The sequence below is a fragment of the Hipposideros armiger genome, unplaced genomic scaffold, assembly GCF_001890085.2.
Source record: "Hipposideros armiger isolate ML-2016 unplaced genomic scaffold, ASM189008v1 scaffold_478, whole genome shotgun sequence".
NCBI lineage: Eukaryota > Metazoa > Chordata > Mammalia > Chiroptera > Hipposideridae > Hipposideros > Hipposideros armiger.
In genome coordinates, this window is record NW_017731828.1 from 347,158 (window position 1) to 370,146 (window position 22,989).

Here is a 22,989-nt window from a genome sequence, read left to right on the forward strand (position 1 = left end):
GATTCTAACTTACATGAAAGGGTGAGATTGCTTTAAGTCTAGTGGAAAAGCGGAAATGTATTGTTAAGGTAATAATTTGCTGCAATAAGCATTTTGGCTCAACATAGGCTTAAAAGCAATCTAAATTATAGATATATTGCCTAGTTTTGAGACAGAGAGGGTAGGAGAGTGACAAGATTTTAGAGCCAGACCTGGATTTGAGATCTGGTTCTAGTTTACTTGCTGTTAAGTGATCTTGCATCCAAGTTCTAGGTGTTAGTACATATACACCATTTCATTCTAATTTTATAATGTGAAAGTAGCATAGTGATTATGGGAAAAGAATAATGGCTTGGGAATCAGAAATTCTGAGTTAAGCACCTTTGCTGCCTCTTATTAAATGTGTGATCTTAGACAAGTCATTTGAAAGCCTGAGTTTCCTTATCTGTAAAAAGAAAATAAAAATATCTCCTTTTTTATAACATTATAGAGGTTAAGTGACACAATGACCTATGCCTGTGAAAGCCATTTGTATACTATAAAATGTTAGGCTAATTTGAGATCCACACATATTTTTAAAATACTCATACAGCTTTCAAATATATTTTTAGTCACTTAAAATTTTTATCTAAGCACTTTGAAAATTTATTTAATTTTACCTTTTGATTTACCTATTCATTTGTACTTAAGAATTGCATGCAAAATTTATTCTTCCAAGTCAGTTACCTATTCTGGTCTATGGTAAATTTTATAGTTATTTCTTACCTTTTAAACTATATAGCAAAACTCAATGGATATGAACAACTCAACTTGAAATCCTTAAAAAGGATCAGAATGCAGTTTTCATTTTACTTTATTTCATACATATGACCAGTTTGCAATAGAAAATATGGGTACTTGGAAAAAATAATTTGAAAGGATAACAATTATTGTATGCACTTCAATAACTGTTAATGACTTTTTAGTGGTTTTTTGCTTGCCTATTTTTGTTTTCTGAACCTTAACTGCTTAGCTAAATCACTGCATGCAAAACAAATTTGTAGTCACGTATTTATTACCATATACTTTATATGTTTTAAAGTCTGTAGTAGAGAGAGACTATTTTATTTCTTAGTATCATATTGCTAGTCATTAGTTAAAAGTGTCCATATGTTGCTGGACAGTAACTTAAAAAGCAGTCCAAAAAGCTAAAAATTTTAAAACACCCTCAACGGTCTTCAAAAGTAATTTACATGAGATTTAACAGAATGGAACTTACTCCATGCCCTGTGCAGTCTGCCGTGCGATATCTATAAGTTTGATCATCTCAAATTTGGTCTCAATGATGTGGAGATGGTGATATAAGCTGGAGCCCTCACACCACTGTGTAACAATAGCCAGTTGTGGCTTTGTGGAATAGCCCATGAAGAGTAGGATATTCACATGTCGAGTTTTCCTGTAAAAAGAAATGTGACAGCAAGAAGTAAATATTGATAAACTTCAGCAAATATTAAAAAAGAGGCCAAAACAGTCTATTTATCCATAAGATGCTGTGAGAAAAAGATATATTTAAAAAAGGCAACAGAAAGATAAAATTAGAAGAGGCTCTAGTAACTATGTAGTCTAACATTCTACTCTTTACGGAAATACTTTTAATAGACCTGACAGGCAACTAGGGATGGCTTAAATACCTTCAATTATGGGAAGCTCGTCACTGGGACTGAAGCCTATTTCCCCCATTCTTTTCTTCTTTTTCTTTTTTAAAGTAGTTCTAGTATTAGAAAGCTTTTTGGGGTTCTGAAAAATCATTTTCCTCCAACTTCCACCGCTGGATTCCCTGTTCTGCACTCTGGGATCAGAGAGGGTAAGTCTGCATCCTCTTGAACATAACAGCCTCCTACAAACCAAACCTCCTCAGTTCTGCTGACTGCTTTCCCCACTAGGTTACAGCTGTAGAATCCTCCATATCTAAGTCGTCCTTGCCTGGATGCACTTTAGTCTGTTAATGTCCCTCAAGTTCCAGGGCATGATGGAATCTCTAAATGTGCTCTGATAAGATTAGAAGTTTGAGAGTACTATTTCCACAAGTGGAAGTATTATTTCTCATAATCAAAAACTATTCCCATTAATTCACTCTAGGCTTAGAGCTCTTCTATCAGCTGTACACTATAATATTGTATACCACTTAAAAGAATACGGCAAAAGAGAAAATATATTCAAACTCTGTTTTATCCACTTTGAGTAAATTTGTAGAGCTAACAGTGGCTACTGCTAGAAAACAGGAACTGATGAAGATACTTTCTCTGGAAACCACTAATTTGCGTACACTCACCTGAGTACGCCTACTTCATTTTTGAAGGCCTGTAACTGCTGAGGTGTGGGTGCTGTCACATTCAACATTTTCACTGCGACATCACCTAAAAGGTAATTATCATTCCAAATGTCATTCCAATTTTTTAAATTTAAAAATATTTTAAAATCTTGGGTATTTTCACCATTATCACAGTCTTAAATCCACACCATTATTAAATTATTTTATGACATAATAAATTAGACCATAACTTCCCTTAACTGCATTCATTTTCTAAGGATAAAAACTAAACTAACAATGACACTCTTATACTAGTATTTTAATATACCAATACAAAAAAATTGCCAACCTTGTTTTTCTCTTGGAAATTTAGTTTAACCAGTGAAGTGCCCATGGTATTTTCCTGGTTATTTAACAATATTAAATTGGATGCATTTACCAACTGAATGTTAAAACTACAGATGACAGGCCCAATGGAGCTTGACTAAAATAGAAACCTACCAAACTTCTTTATCAGAGTAGTTAACATTTTTTTCAAATCACTTACTGCTTTTGCTTAGAAACGGTATTAAAATCGTAATCGGGGCGGCCGGTTAGCTCAGGTGGTTAGAGCGCAGGCTCATAACACCAAGGTTGCCAGTTCAATTCCCACATAGGTCACTGAGATGCGCCTTCCACAACTAGATTGAAAAACAACTACTTGACTTGGAGCTGATGGGTCCTGGAAAAACACATTGTTCCCCCAATAATAATAATAATAAAAAATAAATAATTTAAAAAAATTGTAATCATAATTAAAAAAAAACTTTTTATGACACAGGTAGAACTCATACACACTGCCAGAGGGTGTGTAAACTAGTACGGCCACCTGACACACTGTTGGCAGTAACTACTAAAATGGAACATATGCATATCCAGTGGGGTGCCACAATTCTTTCCTAGGTCTAGACCCAGCAAGAATGGACACGTATGTTCATCAAGTGACATGTATGCACTAAGAATATTCATAGCAGCCTTTGTAATAGCCCCAAACTGGAAACTATGAAAATGCTCATCCACCCAGTACACAGAAAAAGGAATCATTTTATAGTCACACAATGAAATACTATAGAGAACATGAATGACCTACAACTACACACAACAACAGAGATGGACCTCATAAACAACGCTGAGTGGAAGGGGACAGACACAAGAGTGCATCCTGTATGATTTCTGCTATCGTCAGGACAGTGGTTACCCTTAGGGGATGGGGAGAGGAGGAGTTTGTTCTGCAGTGCTGGTCAGGTTCTGTTTTCTAACTAGAGGAGCGTTTACTTTATGGGATTTCAGCTACTCGTACACTCATATGTACTTTTCTTGCGTGTATATTATACTTCAATATAATTAACTTATTTGTCCTGATTATCAAAGTAATACAGTGTTCACAGTAAAAAAAAAATTAAACATTTTGAAAGCATCAAAAAAGATTTCCCATAATCATGTCACTCAGAAATGACCACTGTTAATACACTGATGTATATCCTACTAGGTTTTTATATGTATCAGTGTGAATATTTATGAATACATATGAAAAGATAACCTAAAAAGATATGTACTGAAATACTAACGGACATTTTAAAATTAAGTCATATGTATTTTTATGTAGGACCATAATATGAGATATTATACATGCTGCTTTGTAAAATTTAATATAACATCTTTCCATATCAATAAATGTAAATCTACCATATTAATTTAAATTCTATATAATCATACATGGAGGTTATGAACTTATCCAATATTCTATTAATGGGCATTTATTTTCATTTTTCATTAATATTAAATCTCTACTGAATCTACTTGCACACATATCTGTTTGCTCCTGTCCAATTATTTCCTCATTATAAAGTTCTACAAAAGAAATTGTTGGCTTGATATACGTATTACCAAATTGACCCCCAAAAAAATCAGTACCAATTTATTTTCCCACCAGCAGCATTGCAATCCCAACTCTAAATATTACCAATTTAAAAAAATCTTTGTCCATTTGAGAGGCAAATAATGATTTCCATTTTTTGAACTTGCAGTTCTTTGATAACTAGCCAGGCTGAACATTTTTTTATATGTTTCCTTGCCATTTCTTCCTTTGATAAGTACAATTTAACATGTTTACTTGCAGTTTATAATACAAATAAAATAATCAGCAGAAAAATTATCAAAGAAAAAACATCTTGGGAACTAGTTCACCTGGAGAATCATCATCTTTAAAATTATTAATGTTATATAATGACAGGAAAGCTAGTTGATGTGAACTCAGCTTTTACTTCCCATAATTTTTGTTAGAAACCTTTGGAGGACTCTTGAAAATGATCCAAGAAGCTTAATGATGCAAACAGCGAACACTTCCTGTGATACATTTCTATAGAAGTTGTTAAACATATGCTATTATTAGAACTTGTGACAAGGTCACCGTGCTAATACATACCATGCCACTTTCCCTTGTAGACTGTCCCAAATGACCCGGATCCAATTCTTTGTCCCACTGTGATCTGGCCATCAGGAATCTCCCAATCATCACTTGAATCCCGTCTACCAAGTGTTTTCTTGATAAAAATAGGGCAAAAGTCAAGCCAAGGCAAACAAAAAAGGAAAACCTTATGTTTCACGCTAAGTACATTCCCCTATGACTGAAAGGGGCATAAGTTAGAAAGAAATAAGATCTTTTAAGGAAAAAAACACTTTGGAGGAATAATAGTTAGAAGCATAAATCTAACACTACAGAACTTAAATTGAAGGCCTAAGTCAGTGTTAGGATGAAAAAAATTTATTAAAAAATAGATATTATTTATTGGGTATTAAAAATATGTATTACTAAAATAAATAAAACAGGCTTTTATCCTTTGGAGGGCTATTAAGGGCAAGATAAATACTATATATTTGTGGCTAGTTTTGGAGCCAAAGCTTTCAAAAATTTAAGTTAACATGCTATGGTAACTGCTAATTTACCTCCTTATTCTCTCCCAGTCAGTGCTAAATTTCCTCATGTGATCCAGTCTCTCAAAAAAATTCTCAACATACACAATTATTTTGGTAAAGAATCCACCTATCCACATATACCATTAATACACTCTTGCTAAAATTAAATTATTAGTTTTAAAATAGATTTATTTTGCAAGCAGAAAGTTACTTTTTCAGATAGGGAAGAAGGTCATTTGGCAGGTATTTGAATTTCAGACCAGCCCTTTAGAACATAAATGCCCAATAATGCTTCCTAAAATACTGGCTTACTGTTTTTCCTAATTTTAGAAACAGTACACTACAGTTGACTCTTGAATAACGTGGGGTTAAGGGGTGCCAACCCCCCTGCGCAGTTGAAAATCCATGTATAACTTTTGATTTCTCCCCAAACTTAACTACAATTGTCCCTTGGTATCCCTTGGGGTTGGTTCCACGACCAATATTGTTTTTGATCATTGGTTGGTTGAATCATTGATGTGAAACCTGGCATATGGAGTGCTGACTGTGTATTTATTGAAAAGCATCCACATGTAAGTAGGTTCATGTGGTTCAAATCCATGTTATTCAAGGCTCAAAACTGCCTTTTACTCAATTACATTAGATTTGAGAGCAAATATCTGTGTTGTGCAAATAAATATACTTTAAGCAAAAAAAGTTATTAAATTTATTTGATTATGGAAATTCTATGTCATATATGGACATATCAGTATACCTAAAAGGTGATATTACACCTTTTGACTTCTGTAGAGAAAGAACTCAGAGGAAAAGAGATCATACACTCACCATTCGATTCCTGTCTTCTGAGGATGAAGATGACTTCCTTTCCCGCTGAGGTCCTGGAGATTTCTGTAGTGCTTTCACATTAGTGAGTGAGCCAGGTAATGAGGCAGGGGGCGTGGCAGACAAACCTGTGGTTGATCCTAAGTTGGTGAAGAGACAAATGTATTCATTAAAGGGAAATCAAGTACGTTAATTTATTGGGGGCAGAGGGTGGGGTAGATTTAGACTTATTTAAAAAATGCAGTGCACATTCAAGTAGACTTTACAAAGAACAGGCCAAAAAGGGGCCTCATTTGGTGATTAGTTCTATATTTTCTTTCAGTTTTCTGGCCAATTGAATGACCTTTAAAACATCTGATTACAGATATACACTTTGATTAAAAAAAAATCCAAAAGCAAAATTTAAAAGCCTATATAAAAGATAAAATTTTATTTTGTTACCTCAGCAGCCAATCAATATTAAAAAAGATGGAAATCCTCAAATGGAAACATATTCTAATAAATGGCCTTAATGTTGAAAATATCTGGCTTTTTCATATTAGCCACTAAAAAAAAAAAAAAAATCCCATACCACATACTACACTACTTAAGAGTGAGAGACACTAGTCAGTTCCATTGGCTCCTGGAGGCTTATTCTACTGAACAAAGATGATGTGCTGCCTGCACAACATTCATGTAAACAAAGCCAAGCAGCTTTCTCACAACTCTGAGAAATCCCTGCCTTTGGAAGTGAGAGCAAAGTAAGTGCTATGGCTTCTCAGCCAAGTTACTACAGACGGAAATAGTCGATCAGCCAAGTGTGCCCAACGGGTGCATTCTTTGAAAGCAGACTGGGTTGGCAGCGTGGCATGCCTTACTGATGGGTACTCTTCCAAATGCTGGCTCGGTGGCAATAATTCTAAGTTCCTGCTCAGTGGGGACTGAGCATAGTTAAGCAGGACTGAGATGTCAAATAATATTTGTATATATCAAACAAAAAGACTTCAAGAGGATTTTCTAAAAAAAGATTACTATTCTTGGGGGTGGGGGGTGAAGTCACTATCTTTCACAGAACAAGATACCAATGACAACATTTAAATGTTAAATCTGTGTAGAAATTTATCATGACTACATCACATATGTTATCATGTGGAATTTCCATGATCTCATGTGTAATTTTCTACAAAAAAAATGGTATTTGGAATCTCTATTAACTAGAGCACAATCCATTTTCTACCTTCCACTGATAATTTTCAACAACATAAAGCCTTAACTTTGCAGTTCTGATCTACTTAGTGCTGTACTGTCTTATTTTAAGTACTGTATGACTTCCAGCTCATTCTATGGATTTTCTGAGAAACAGGTGGGCTGAGAGCAAAAAATCTGAACCGTCACCACTACATTCAGAATAAGTAACGGCCACTAACTAGCAAAAGCCAGAAAATATAGTGCTTTAAACATATTTATAGAAGGACACCTTTCTCAATTTTTACTTCAATAAAAAAAAATGAGTTTAACCACTAATTAAAGTATGGCAAGATAAAATGGGAGAGTGAAATTATACTGTTAACTTTCTCCTCATATTAGGGCATAACTGAAAACATAAATCCTCATATTTCCTGAAGTATGCTAACATGCCCCAAATATATTAAAAATCTTTTATAAAGCTCCCTACATGTGATACAATATTAAATATATAGGTCCTACATTTTTTAAAAAGCACACTGCTGATATCACAGAAAAATAAAGCCAAAAGTGTAGTAAAATCTCGTAATAGGGATTTCCATTTCCACTTTTTCAAAAAAACCACAAAAATTGATAACAAATATTAAGTCATCAAGGTTATCACTTAAATGGATTAAAATAAAAGGCATCCAAATCAAAAAACACCCCCCCGCCCGCACATTATTTATTGCCACCCCGAGTTTAAGAAGTTATCATGATCAAAAAGCAAGTAATGTGACAAAAAACAGGATGGAAATCTCAGACTTTTCTTGCTTTTAAATTTATGACAGACAGCACACAGAAGCTTGTGGTGGTGAGCATGTGTGAGAAGCACATTCAGGGCATTCCAGCCAGGCCAAGCAGAAGATCAGTACTGAAAACTCTCACACTTACAAACACACGCTGTGAGGGTGAGGCACAGACAGTATCTGTATTTTATACTGAGTTTGCTTTGGGTGAAAACAAGAAAGAAGAGCCCAACTACCTCTGAACACTGGGCCAGGCTCAAAATCAAACACTATTTCACTGGGGACAGAATGGAGGAGGGGGCTGGGAGTCCGGGATTGGTATTTCCGAAGACAGCGCATCAGCTGGTTCAAAGGGGCTGTTAGAAGAGAAAGAGAGGGGCAGGCAGACACAGGAAGACAGACACACAGAAGAAATGAAAGAAGTCATGGGGAATAAATAGATGAGTCGAAGCCTGCTTCACAAAATAATTCCGGATGTTTAAAAAACTGCTTATTTTCATAAAGTCCCAATGATTTTTTTTAAGTGACCCATAAATAAAGGACAAGAAATGCCACTTCATTTTAGGTATTAAGCAGGCAGTCTGTATGACTAAGTTAACTTTATGATGCTAAAATGATGGCAACATTTAAATGCTGGATGTATCGGGCAAAATTTTCAAAAGCCACAGCTACTAAGACATACAAAAGTCAAACTGGCAGCAACATTAATTGGTGGGTTCATGGAATAACAAACAGAAAAGAAAACTTTCATAACTATGCGCTATGGTAAACACTAAGTCCAAAGTATCTAATTATTAGGGTCATTATTTTGGTAGCTTCACAGGTACATAGAAACATAACAAAAGGTAGTTTATACAAGGTTTATTCAATATGAAATATCTTTGAGTCTGGGGTCAGACATTTTGAAGATAAAGCAGGTCACTGTGAAGAGACCAACTCTAACTAAGCAAGGTAAGCAGGTATCGTAGGTCTTCCTTCTTAGATAGAAGACAGCTAAAAAGGGGAACATGGAGAACCACTTGGAGGAAGACTTGACAACAGTTTCAAATACCATCTCTTGGCAAACATTAGGTGGGGGTAAATTCTTCTTTAAAAAGTATTTTCTTAAGCAATGTTTTCTTATGCCCCCGATTTTCACTGGGTGAATATTAAAATTCTGCAAGAATTCTCAATTTAATTTCTCATTTGCTTATTTTATTTACTGGACTAAAAAAAAGCAACTGGGCTTTTCTATTAGGGGTCCATTCTATAAAATGTACATTTCAAGCCCTTATAGGAGGCTGAAGGGAAATGGCAGACGCCAACAAATTGTGACAGGCAATCCAAGGGATTCTCCCCAAGAATGATTTGGGAAAGTCAAGTTTTAACTGGTTCTAAGCTCGCTCTTTAAGTATTAGTGGAGGTTCCCAAAGGGACTTGTGCATCTCCAGGTTTGGGATAAATACAGTGGGTAAAGTAACTAAGAATTTCTTCTTGATAACAACCTCTCACAACTGTAGGCAGTACATTAAAGGCTCCTTATAAAAATTTATGTCTTCTCTTTTGCTCTACTCATGTTATAAATTAGTTAAAATTTTATTAGAGATAAATGATCAATACTAAAGAAAAACAAAACAAATTTTGGGTTTTCTCTACACATTTTTCTCTGTGTCTGTGTTTCATGAAAGAAGCAAATATAAAGGAGACAAGCAGCAAAGCAGTTGCATTTTTCCCTGAGTTTTTCTTTTTAATTGAAATTACCACTTACCTCCATCACTACGAAACCCTTGGTCTCTAATCAAGTCCTACAAATAAATAGTAATGTATATTTTATTCAAAGCATATGGTAAGGAAGTAGTAACAACAGTGAATTTGCCACTAAGCATTAACAGAAAGGTTAATTCAAAAGAATAACTGTCTTATATAATTACTTCACAGAACAGAAAGAATAAGGAGTTAGCTAGTGAACATGATAAAATCAAAAGTTTGAAGCACTTGCCAACCTAGCCCTATACTGAAGGGATTATTAGTCCTGATCAAATGTTGAAATCCATTTCAGGCCATTCAAAACCAATGGCTGCATCAATTCTTAAAAAAATTCTACTGGCACATATTAAGAGCCATAAAATTTTCATACCCTTTGATCCTGTAATTCCACTTCTGGGAATTTTTCCTAAGGAAATAATTCAGAAGAAAAAATGATATGCACAAAGATGTTTAGTGCAGCATTATTCATCATACTAAAAATCAGAAATGATTATTTCCCTCTTATAGGCATACTGACATTGGTTAAGTAAATTAGGTGTATCAATTTAATGAGTATTATGCAGCTACTAAAACAATTATGAAGATTGAACTATGAAACATGTTTACAATATAATTAAAAAACAGAATACAAATTAAATGTACACTGATTACAATCATAAAAATATGGATGAGTAAGGACACACTAGAAGGGAAAAATCAAAATGACTCAAACAAGGCTCTTGTTAAAATTTGTCTTTATTATTAAAATATATTTTTTTACAACAGACAATGTTGGAGGTGGGGGGAAGAGTCTACTGGCAATGCAATGCAATTTTGACCTTAACAAGTAGAACTTAGTTTGTTTTTCCAGGGCAACTTAATGTGAGGGATTGAATGGCCCCAAATGTCTCTGCAAATAGGCAGCTTTTTGTTTACAGGCTAAAACAAAGAGTGAATTTTTTATAAATGTATTTCTATCATGTTCAATGTATTATATAAAGCCTTCAACATTTTCTACAGAATATCAACAAATGCTTATATACCTGCAAACAAGGTACTAAGTGTTAGGGGTTATGTGGCTAAAAATAAATATAAAATCCTGATAGTCTTTCTAACTTTCTGAGTTCTAGAGAGCTTATAATTTAAGTGGGAATAAGATGTGCGCAATATGAAAATTAAGCAATACGAGAATAATAGCTTAAGAAAACAGTAAGAGGTGCCAAAGTTGTTTAGTTAATTGCTGAATAAAGGGTATGTATAGGTGAAAAAATTCTTGGTGCTACCCAGGTTCAAAGGATAAATAACTATAGAACTTGTTCACTAGTGAAGCATTTGAAAAGATGGGCTATGAGTTGGGGTTTGAGGGACAGACAGAGGAGTGCAGAAAAGAAAAGCAAGAGGGTCTTCTAGACAGAAAGAACCAGAAGGCAAAGGCAGAAGGGCTACGTCTCTTTCCTTTTTGCTGTGCCTGCCCAGTAACTCCCCACAACCATGGAGATCAGCCAAATGTGGCTTTCTCCACTCTTACAACCTACCACCAGTACCACCATAAACGTTCATTTTTCAATCTCAAATATGTTCTTAAAGCTCCTTGACAATCTTTTCTACTTGTTGTAGGTTAAATAGGATCTTCTAATATTCTAATACTGACTAGTTCAAATTTTCCTCCAATGTCCTGTAGTTTCTTTCTTATTTATATCCCTTCTCTTTACCATGATGGAGAAAACAGAAGCTATCAAAGAACTTTCTGTCTTGCCCCTACATCTACAAATATTTGCACGGTAAAATTAGCCATACTTTCTGAATTCTTATTATATATTATGTGCTAGGCTAAACAAGCATTTTCAAACCACTATAAAAAGTAGCTATTGTTAGCCTCAGGGTTAAGTCATTTGTCCAAGATCACACCACCTGTAAAGAGCTGCAGAGCTAGCTAGCTATATCTATTTCTAATTCCTCAGCCTCTGAGGAAGTTTCCAAGTTCAGGGAACTTTACTACATCAATTATTCCCTTGTTATTTTCGACCTCTCTCTCTCTCTCCACTGACGTCTTTCCCTCAAGTTACATACACACTGAAGGTTCTCACATGAAAACAACTGTCCCTCAATCCTGATTCAATCTAAGGCCCTTTCATTATTCTTTTAAAGCTAGGTTCACAAAATTGACAATCCCACATCCTCACCTGCTTTGCTCTCCCCCACCAGCCCTCTAAAACAGCTCCCAATGAGGTCAAAAAGACATTTTAATCAGCATTTCAATAGCCATTTTCAGTCCTTATCTCATTTGAGTCTCAATGGCAACTGGTATCAACTCCTTCAGCATTCCTGACATCTCTCTTCTCCCTGTGGCTTCTGTAACACTCCTTTCTCTTACTTATCTGAAGCTAGACTTACAAGGAGGCATCCATAAAGGGAACAGAGAAACAGTCTCCGCCTGTACTCAAATGTTTACTGGGGTTGCATTTTCTACCCTCTTTTCAACTTACTTATACTCTGTAATACCAATTACATCCATAACTTTAACTGACATGAATATGCTAATTATTGGGAAATACGATCTCTACTTGAGGTCCTTATATTCAACCACTACTGGACTGCTAAGTCCCACAATCATCTTAAAGTCAGCAAGTCCAAAAATCAAAGTTACCATTTACCCCGTTCTTCTTCCTTCGGTATTTCCTACCTTAATGAATAGAATAAATACTATCTATGCCCAAGCCAGAAGAATCTGGGCATATCCTCTACTCTAACCTTTCATCTCGCTCCTGTACTACTTCCTATACGGAACGGTGGTTAGGCATAAGAAGGGCCAGGTTTTACTCCATGTCAATCATTAAGCAGCTGTGTGATCTTGGGTAGGTTTCTTCACCTCTCCAAATCTAATTTTCCTAACAGTAAAATAAGGATAATAATAGTACTTAACCCATGAGTGTTTCTGAAGACAGAATAAGAAAATGGATGGAAAGCTCTTAGTACAGTACCTGGCACACAGGAAGCATTCCTAAGTCGTAGCCTATTTTCAGTATCATTCCTAACAATCTTGCCTAACAAATCTCTCAGTAATTCAAAAGGTTTTTCTAAAATATACTGATGATCACTTTCTCTCCCACTCAAAGTTTTTCAGACTCCCTACTGCCAGCTACCAGAGACCTTAGACCTTACACAGCGCTTTTCAGTTGGACTCTACCTACCTAGTTTCGTCTCCTGCCCTTCTTCTCAACCCTACACTCCTATAATATCAACTATTAATTACAACCCATCTAAAGTATTTCCATACTTTTGTGCTTACTATTTCCTTAATAAATGCCCTTCTTTCCTAAAACCCCAACTAGTGTACTTAATAAACTCCTACTCATTCATCTTCTACAATCTGGCTTAAAGGTTGTACTTTCTCTGCTAAATATTCCTAGCTCCAGCTGGGTAGAGTTTATCACCCTGTTCGATAAACTATCACTATATATTTTTGTGACTATATATATATATAATATATATATAATATATATATATTATATATATATATATATATATATATATGTCTGATTCATCCATTAGACTGTGACCTCCCTGAAAGCAAAGACTGTGTACTAATTCATCCTTAATTCCCAATTCTGATATTACTGCCTATCCCAGAGTCAATATTAAATCTTGTTTACTGGAATAATACATGATAAATAATGACTAAAATTGAATGAAATGATTGAAGCTGAATGAAAATGCTAAAGGGTTTCTATTTTATCTTATAATCAATGAGAGGTAAATAAAAGTTTTGGAACAGATGGTAATAGAAGTGTTGTCAAAAGTTTATTCTGGTGGTAGCACAAAGAATGGAAATGGAGAGAAATCAATGGCAGGAAATCCATTTAGGAGACTAATGCAGAAAGTAGTTCAAGTGAAGAAATGTGGGCCCAAATGGTGGTGGTAACAAGAACAAATCTCAGATGCATATCAAAAGAAAAAGGTGATACGTTATGACTATTTGGTTATAGGGAAGGATGAAAAGGCAAGATGCAAAGATGACACTCCAAATGTTCAAGCCTAAGAGAACAGAACAGTGGTAACAATAAGAGATAAAAGGAAATAACCTTTAAAAGGATGTTAGTTTTGAAAGCAAAGATGAAGGCTACAATTTTGAACACACTGAGAATAGACCTAACCTACAAACAAGATTTGATTTCTTATTTTACTATCTCCTTATTTCTATATCCCCCCTCTTCTGTATCTTTCTTCCTTTGTGTTCAGGTCTATGTAGGTAGAGGAAGACCTTATTAGTTGAGGAAAACTGGTATTAGGAAAAGGTCATTTAAAGTAAATCTAATACAAATAGAGAAAAAATTTCATAGTAAAAATTGGGAAGAAAGTCTGATTTGGGAATTTATCTTTAAAAATGAAATTAAAATTTATAATAAGGTTTATTTCTTTTACATTAAAATTTAAGTTATAATTTTAAACATATGCTAATTTTTAGCATAAACAGAAAGAATAAAAATTTTTGGTCATAATACCAAACTTACATGACAGCACAAATTCAGGTTCTTAATTTCAGATTCATCTTTTACATCATAATAGTAATCATTTATATAAAAATTTTAGAGGACTTCATCCCTCAAGGGCTTCTGGCAATCCTTTGATATTTAAATTATTTTCATCTGGAGAGTCAATGATAGTGTCATCCTTATGGATTTTCTCTTTTCTATTGTTAACTGGACTAATTTAATTCTCTGTATTCGTCATTGGCTTTATATGACTTGAGTAGTTCTCCAAAGTCACTTTTCACCATCTTCATAAAACACTTAAAATCTTTTTTTGTGTGTGCCAGATCTGCAATCAGTTTGCATTATATTTTCATTGAAATGTTGGACATTGATGTAAAGGGGTTGGAATGCAAGCTAGTATTAAATGGGGAGGGATGTTTGAGTGGAACTGATATTAAAGTAGTCTGTGAATTAGTGAATATTTTCCTGTTGGGACAATTTTTGCTCCTCTACTTCACCTTATAATTCTAAGGACTCATATAAGGAAGGCCTGTATAATGAAAGCAACCCTGTCTTCTAACACACACAACCACCTCACTAACTCCAGTACCCTGTTTACACGGAGAAATGGTTTCAACTGCCTTTTTAAATATAATTACTTTCCAAGACAAACAAACTTGGGGATTTTCTCAGTTTTGTTGCTTATTACAGACATTGATTAAGATAACCTACACTCTTTATGCTACAACACAAGTTCTGGAAGGCGGAATACCTAATTTGAAGATTATTACAAGGCTCCCCAGCCCACCATAGCTCAGACAGCAAGGGCACTTTCTCTGAGGTAACTCAGTTTTGGGGATGACTCCATTATACACCATGCCTTTTGGACTGACCCTGTGTGTCTTATGTTTTTTATCACCTCTTCCTTCTCCTTGTCTATATCAGGAACTGGCAAAACACAGTGAGCTGGCCACCTGCTCTTGTAAATAAAGTTTTATTGGAATACAGCCACATCCAATTATTTATAATGTATTACCTATAGCTGCTTTCACACTATAATGGCAGAGTTCAATAGCTGTCACTAGAGATCGTATGACCCACAAAATATTTCCCATCTGGCCCTTGAAGAAAAAATTTATTGACCTCTAATCTATATTATGGGACATTTCTTCTGCTTTATTTTCTAACTCTTTTACTGAAACAAATGTTTTTTTGATGCCTGTTATGTGTTTAGTTCTAAGATAGGTGCCAAAGGAACTATATTAGGAATGGTTTCTGCTGTCCGGAAGTTTAGAGCTAATTGGAAAAGTGACACTAATATACATAATTAAGTTACAGTGTGAGGATAAACTGGAAAAGTAAAAGTCAAGAGTGACCAGCCAGAAGGTGGCTAAAATAATTGAAGAAGTGACATTACAATAAATGTTGAGACCAGAGAAGATGCATTTAAAAGAAATTATTAAAACTCAATAACGAACTTTACATAAAAAGAATATGCCAAAATTCAAGATGTGTATAGCAATGGGATACAATAGTATACTCAAGAAAGTAAAGAAGATAAAAGGTAGTTTTACATGTCAAATATGTGATGATTAGTCCTTGATTGTTATTTAACTCAAAGGTGTACTTTTAGAAATTTAGGTAAAGATTTGAAATTGATCTAAATAGAAAATCTGCAGTTGTATTCTTATGTTTCCTTTATCATAAAATGGCCAAGTGGACTGTCTGTTAAATAAATGAAGATAAGACTTTTATAGAGATGGCATCATAAGGAAAAAAAAATCAGAATAACTGTAATTTGGCACCAGTTAAGTATTTAATGCCATCAGAGAAGAGGACAAAGGTTTTCTGATCTGTAATTCATAAAAGTATATCGCTTATAATAACTGTGTTACATGAAAGTAAATGTGTTACATTTCTGATCTTTATTATAACTGTGGCAGAAAAATAGAGAAATACACTTGAATTTTTTTAGTGCTAACTATGCTGGGTACTTACATCAATATTGACAGGTTCTATTGTGTTTATATGCACGTTTGGAGCCGACGAGGACCGGTCTCGTTGTCCAAACTGATTTCGATGATCTTCATCTGCTGGTCGGAAAGGCTGTGGAATTGGAATGGATTTTGAAGGAGACGGACTGGTGAGAATTTGGGGCCTGGAAAAATCAAGTCATTGGAAGATAAGATTCAGAGCAACTTTATAGAGATAATAACAAAAAAATTGATATAAAGATTTCCTTGTTTTCATATTCTCAAATAAAATCTTTCAAATAAAGCATTAAAAACCCAGTAGTAATGGATTTAAAAAGTATTAGGTTAAAAAACTAATATATGCCTACAGTTATTACTGACAAAGCTGCTTTGCACAAGCAGACCCTCCAGGGACTATTGATAAGAATACTGATTCTTATCTAAAAAAACTCCAGGAAAATCTACAAATGGCTAGATATTACCTGCGGTTAACCAGCTGAAGATACTCTTGTCCTTTAAAGCTATACAAACATGCTCTAGAGACTGAGTGAACAAAATCTGACATTTTTTTCTACCTTTGCCATTTCTTCATAGATGAAGTTACTAAAATGAAATTTTTATGGAAAGTATTAGGAAATTATAAATATTTTGAGAATACACATGTGTATTTCAGGACTTGAAAGGTGTACCTGTTGCTTTACACAAGAGTTGATTAAAATCCTGAATAGCAAAAGGTCATTTCCAAATTCGAAAGATAATCCTTATAAGTGTCAATTTCTCATATTTTAAAACTTATACCATGCCCAGTAACTGACACAAGAGACACAGAAGAATCACATATTAAGCATTAAAGCAAGCATTTTTAAAAACTGCTTTTTGATGAAACCATCAAAATAGGTTACAGAGTGACCTATATTTTGGTACTGTAGATAAATAACCAAGTCTATGATCTCTCATCACTGCCCCCAAAATAAGTCACAGAGCAAACTAAAGTTTTGAAAATAGACTGTAAACAGCTATGCCCCTCTTGAAAGATAACCAAGAGAGCTGGGGAGTGCGTATCACTTGAAAGATGAGGTATGGCTGCTTCAGTGAGCTCCAACAGGACCAATGAATGACTCGGTGCTGTCAGCCTCTCTTCAGAGATTGGTTACCATTCTACCACATCTTATGCAAACTCTGTAATTAATCAGTATTATATAGTGGTTATTAAGACACAGCCAGAAAGACAATGTTGAGGGAATTAAAAGATATTTTGTGAGGCGAGAGGGTTTAGAGAGGAATGGGAAGAAAATATAGAAAAGGAATAAAGGTTTGAAGAGCCAAAGAAGTCAAATAGTGACAAAAAGCTTGCAAATAAAGCATGTTAACAGAATCTGAACCACATCGGTTTACAGTTTTACTTCCCTGAAGCACACTATTAATGGTAGGGAAAGAAATTTTGACTTTATCTGCTCATATTAACTAAATGAATCCACACAGAATTGAAATAAAAATAATAAAATATTATGTACTTTAAAAAGTTGGTATTGGCCCATTGAGAACTGCAGGTAAGATGGATGGAACTGGCCTTGAGGAAAACAAGCATGCTCCACTGGGCCTTTTCATGATTGCTGAGAAATTTTTAGCCTTTATTCCTGCTTTAGGCAGCCAAATATATGCTTTTTCATAAAAGATTTGGGAGCAGGTAAAAGAATGTATAAATGACAATATTAGTTTTTTAAAAACACTTTTGGAAAGTGCAGACTTTTAAAAACCTATTTATAGGCTGATTTGAAGTCTCAAGGCAATAGCATAATTTAAGGCAGGACTTGAAGGTGGAAAAAGCTTTAATTAACTATAATATAAGAAAATATAATTAATATAATTGATGTGGCATAGGCATAAGTGACAGCAAGTCACATTCTTGAAAGTTACTGAATTAAGAAATATGTAGTGCATATCGAATTAGAATATGTCTACAAAGGACACTGGTCCAGAAGTAGGAAAAACAAAAACCTGGATTTAATCTGATAAATTTTATTATCATACCTAAAGAAAAGAATGGATATATTAGAAAAAAAGGATATCTGCCTATTACACAAAATCAAAAAGACTATAATTTGGCACTTGGTATTTTATACCACTCAGGGAAAGGGATGCATTGGTCCAGAGAGTCAATTTATCTAGCCTTGAGGGCAACTATATTCTAATTTTGGACAACACTTCAAGTTATCAATCCTGGTGTTATTAAACATCTGGACCATGTCCTAACTCTACTGTTTACAGAAACAGTGTTTGGATTATAATTTGGTTTCCATAAATATCTTCCAAAAGCAAAGTGAGAGTCGGCCCATCTAACACAAGAAGTTTGGTCTGCACAACAGGCATATTTCTCACTGAAGAATTACCTGGCATTGTAAATTAGTCTTTCCTGATTTTGTTTAATGTAAACCAGTATACTCTCATCACCCCTAACTCTCATCATTTCTGGGAATTGATAAAAATTGAGTTTCCACACTAGGAAGTCTTTACTGAGACCAAGGCAATTTACACCCTGTGAAGTATACTGGCAGTCAGTAAACTGGCTTTTTCCTGACGATACTTCTACCAATCTCGCTGCAAACCTATTTAAAGCAGTACCAAATTAATAATAAAGATAATTTTTACCTCTAGCGCCCTTCAGCAAATTACCAGTTAGTTTAGATCTCACTTTTAATCTAGGATATTAAAAGTTTTGAAGCAACTTCTGTTCAGTGATATGTACATTTTAAAATGCTGACTTATAAATTTGTACATTCCATAGCATTTTTAAAAAGTAAAAAAGTAGGTACCTCTAACTTTTTATTCAAATTGGGCAAGGTATCACTTCTTCAATATATCTTGGTTACATCCATTGTTATATGTGTTTCATGACCATTATAATTGTTATCGGGACTATTAACAAAATGCAAAAGAATTTTGATGCAGAACAGGATTGAATTCTATCTTTTCACAGGCACACATATAATCTTGTGACATAAAAGCATCAGGCAAACAAAAGTTTGAACATCTTTCTCATCATTTGCTCAAGATCAGAATCTACTTCAGTTTAGCTATGAATAAAGTACTCAGGGAATAGGCAAATGGTTTCTTAAAGACAGCATTTCACCTCTAGAAGGGCAATGTCCTAATCATTACCATTTATAAACCTTTGGCAGAGCTAATTTCATTATGATGCTCGGTAACTCTGCTCACAGAACTGGGACCTGCCATTAGACAGGCATCATGGTCTATAGAATCTGACGGGAGCAAATGTCACAGCCAAAGGATTAATTAGAAATCAAAACAAATGAGAGCAACATTTTGATTTGATTGTCTAAGAAATATACAGCTGCATACACATGGTGAGAGACAGCAGGAATAAAGTGACTGAAAAACCAATTACAACCTGACAAGGGAATATAGTGGTTGCCTTTTCTAGTGTTCCAAAATAGGTAAATACACCCATTCCTTACCACAAAAGTTTTTTGCTAAATTTTCTAGCCTATGAAACGTCCAGAAAGGTTGGCTTCATAAAAATTACAGGTCTACTGGGAGTATCACCTTATTTTTTTATCTCTCCAGGTAGAAGAAATAGCATTACATTGTGAAGAGTGCGGGCAGGATAGGGTTAAAACTGAAAATATTTCTGATCTTAGCTAATTATCTCTGGAATAGTCTAGAACAGAATGCTGTGTGGGGCTTTTTTAAGAACTCAATGCTTCCAGATATAGTACAATATGCTGCCTCAGATCCAACAGGGAAAGAGTAAGCAGACCTGTATAAGAAATGCTCCAAAGCAAACTAACATCTACTAAACCTGTCATCATCTTTTTCGTCTCTTTTTTTTTAACTACGAAGCTTGAATATGTAATGACTCTGTGTCATCTTTAAAGTTATTTTCTTTATCCTCCACAACTGAGTAACAATACTACTACTTTTTCTGTTACACTTTATGAATATCCACCCCGTCTGCAGGCTGCTAGCCTCCAGTTCAAGTCTTCATGGCTTCTCGCTGTCTTCACTACAAACCATCTTAGTTGGCCTTCTTTCCCATGGACATCTCTCTATCCATCTATCTGTATGTCACTGCTAAGTGATTCTTCCTTTAAAACCATTTTCATCAGGCTAGTCCTCTGCTCAAAAACTTTTAATTCCTTTTCACCTCTTATGTCAAGTGTAAATTTTAGCCTATATTCCAAGACTCTCCATAATCTAGTCTTCCACGTGCTTCTTCTTGATTTAGATTAGCTTTTCTTCACTGTCTCCCAAGTCTACCACTGCCATTGCCTTTATTTATGCTGTTTCTCTCCCCTCTGCTTCCCCACAATCACTATGCTTTCATTTCCTAGGTTCATTCAGATTCTGGAATTCTTTAAGGTCCAGTTCAAATCCACTTTCTTCATTAAATTTTCTTGACGAGTTTCTCTCACTATTCTCCCTTCTCCTGTAAACGTCGTAATAGTCTTTATCACATAGTTTAAAATACTGTTATAAATTGTAGATTATATGTATTTTAAAATTGTTTGCCATTGTCTCATATTTAATGCTACTTTTCTAAATAAAACTCATGTACTTCTACATCTGAAATTACCTAGTAAAGTGATGAGCAAATGATCTGTTGCTTGAGTTTTTTCAAGACTGGTCCTGAAACAGTCTATGTCTGCTTCAATCCCACGTATCAGTACTAAATGCATGTTAAATATCTGACTGGTGTAATAAAGCAAGTTACCTGAGAAAAAGCCCCCTTTTAACAATGCAAATGTTGGAAAAGTTTACAATAAACTAAAAGATCCAAAAGAAACCAGCTCGGGTAGCATGTCACTACCAGCAGTAGTCAAATCATACCCAATAGAATCGGGGGGTGCAGAAGGGGACGATCCAGACGTAAGGGAAGTCTCTGCTAAGGAGGCCTCCTCCTGTGGTATTGGGTGGTGTTCAAAGAACTTGGAGACAAACAGCAAACTGTGAGGCAAAAACAAAAACAAAACAAAGCAAACCTAACTTGTGCAAAACCCAGAAGCTTCACATACCAGAATATAGAGTTAACAGAAATAGTTGAGATCAAATTCCACTTTCAGAAATGATTGTTTCATTCAAATAAGCCTTTTGTCTAAAGGCTTATTTAAAAAAATTAAATTGTATTTTCAAAGGCAAGCTCAGAATCTAAAACTTAATTGTTCTATACAGATTTCTAGGAGAAAAATCGTGCTTTATGATTAAGGAATGAGAAGAAAATACACCTATTGCAGAGTTAGATTACATCATTACAATAAGTATACTTTAAAGCACAGAGTTGAATTCTATTTGCTCAAGTGATCAAGAAAAAAGACCTTGTTAGTGGCAGCAGCAGCAGCAACAACAACACACAAAAAAGATTAAAATAGACTCAGTCTAATCTATGAGAGAAACTGGCATGAAAAGCAAATAGAAATTTTAGAAAGAGATATACTGGGTATAAAGATTTTGTATCTTACTTTTAAATAACCTGGGGGTAGGGGTGGGGGTGGGAGGGACAAAGGGGAGACAGAGGGACAGAGAAAGAGGGAGAAAGAGAAAAGAAGAGAAACACAATTTATAAACTACCTGACAGAATCAGATCCCCTGATCTGTGGTCCCAAAATATAATGGTTAATTGAAACAATACCTGCTCTCCTTCCCAAAATGATCTAAAAGTGACTTCTATGGGCAAAGGATCTTTATTAATTAAAAGAGCATGTAAAACATAAATGAAAGGCATAGCTGAACCAGAAGTACAATTTTGGAGTAAAGTACCAGCTATAGTACATATTACTCTCTAGCCACACGTTTTAAAATTTTCCTGTAACAACTCCACTGGACAGAAAATTCCCATAGACTCTAAGACATACTAGTTTCACATTTAGAAAAGTTAAATGTAAAATGATAGAAGAGATTTTTTTGATTACTTACTCAAGTTGGTCATAATTAACACACATCAGAGGAACTTCTGTGCTACAGCGCTGGTGAAATTTATAACCACATGTTTGACAGCGGAAACCCTGGAAAAGCAGCTTTCGACAAAAGTCACAAAAAGCTAAGGTGAAAAAAGTTTTCCGTACCTGCAAAGTAAAACATCACAGAGGATTTCAAAAACTTGCAAGAATCTTTTTAGAAATCAACTTTATTCTGTTTAAAATAACAAATTTTTCATATTTTATATTGTGAGAACTGCCTTACACACCAAGATACTAAAATGAAACCAGAGGGTTCATGATAACAGATACACTATATGTATTATCTCCCACCTAATATCCAATTTAAAAATTCAGAACTCTTGATGGGAAATGAATAAAAGGCTTGAAACTAATTTCTAGCTTGACTACATAAAAATAAAAGTAGAGAGATGGTAAGTAGGAGGAATAGAGGTGAAAGGATGAGTGCAATAATTGTAGGAAGAAAGAAGCTAAGAGATCCTTACTGGTGTTAACAGAACAAGAAACAAAGGGATACTTAAAAAAGTTACAAAAGTATCCAATAGAGGAACAAAAGTTACAAAGGTATCCCATAGAAGAACCACAAACACCTCCCAAAACCAAAAAAACCACATTGGAGGAGGGAAGGAGTTGAAAAGGTAGTAATGCCAGGAATGAGCTAATTCCCTATGGAATCAGTAAATGATATCTAAAGTTGATAAAGCAAGAAATTGTGACTTAAAGTTATTATTTAGTAATATGAAATCACAAAAAGAGCTTAAAACAGAAACCATTAAAAATTAAAGAGTGATTTCGTCTTGAGAGTGGCATTAGTGGCAAGGGATGGAGCAACAGACTATTTTTTGTTATAAGCCTCTCTGCACTATT

At 34.7% G+C, this 22,989-nt stretch overlaps 1 protein-coding gene across 8 annotated transcripts in view; it reads right to left on the reverse strand.

Moving 5' to 3' along the window:
* Positions 1–22,989, reverse strand: part of BRAF (B-Raf proto-oncogene, serine/threonine kinase) — a 126,418-nt gene that overhangs the window by 43,294 nt on the left and 60,135 nt on the right. For 2 of the 8 annotated variants that reach the window (XM_019666767.1, XM_019666768.1), the window contains exons 6-15: positions 22,100–22,248; positions 21,017–21,133; positions 16,194–16,353; positions 10,115–10,150; positions 9,746–9,782; positions 8,235–8,354; positions 6,050–6,186; positions 4,734–4,851; positions 2,291–2,375; positions 1,238–1,414 (exon numbers count right to left, since the gene is read on the reverse strand). In XM_019666767.1, the coding sequence (XP_019522312.1) occupies positions 1,238–1,414; positions 2,291–2,375; positions 4,734–4,851; positions 6,050–6,186; positions 8,235–8,354; positions 9,746–9,782; positions 10,115–10,150; positions 16,194–16,353; positions 21,017–21,133; positions 22,100–22,248 (1,136 nt within the window). The remainder of the gene's footprint in view (positions 1–1,237; positions 1,415–2,290; positions 2,376–4,733; positions 4,852–6,049; positions 6,187–8,234; positions 8,355–9,745; positions 9,783–10,114; positions 10,151–16,193; positions 16,354–21,016; positions 21,134–22,099; positions 22,249–22,989) is intronic. The other 6 variants (XM_019666769.1, XM_019666771.1, XM_019666774.1 and 3 more) reach the window with 4 other exon arrangements.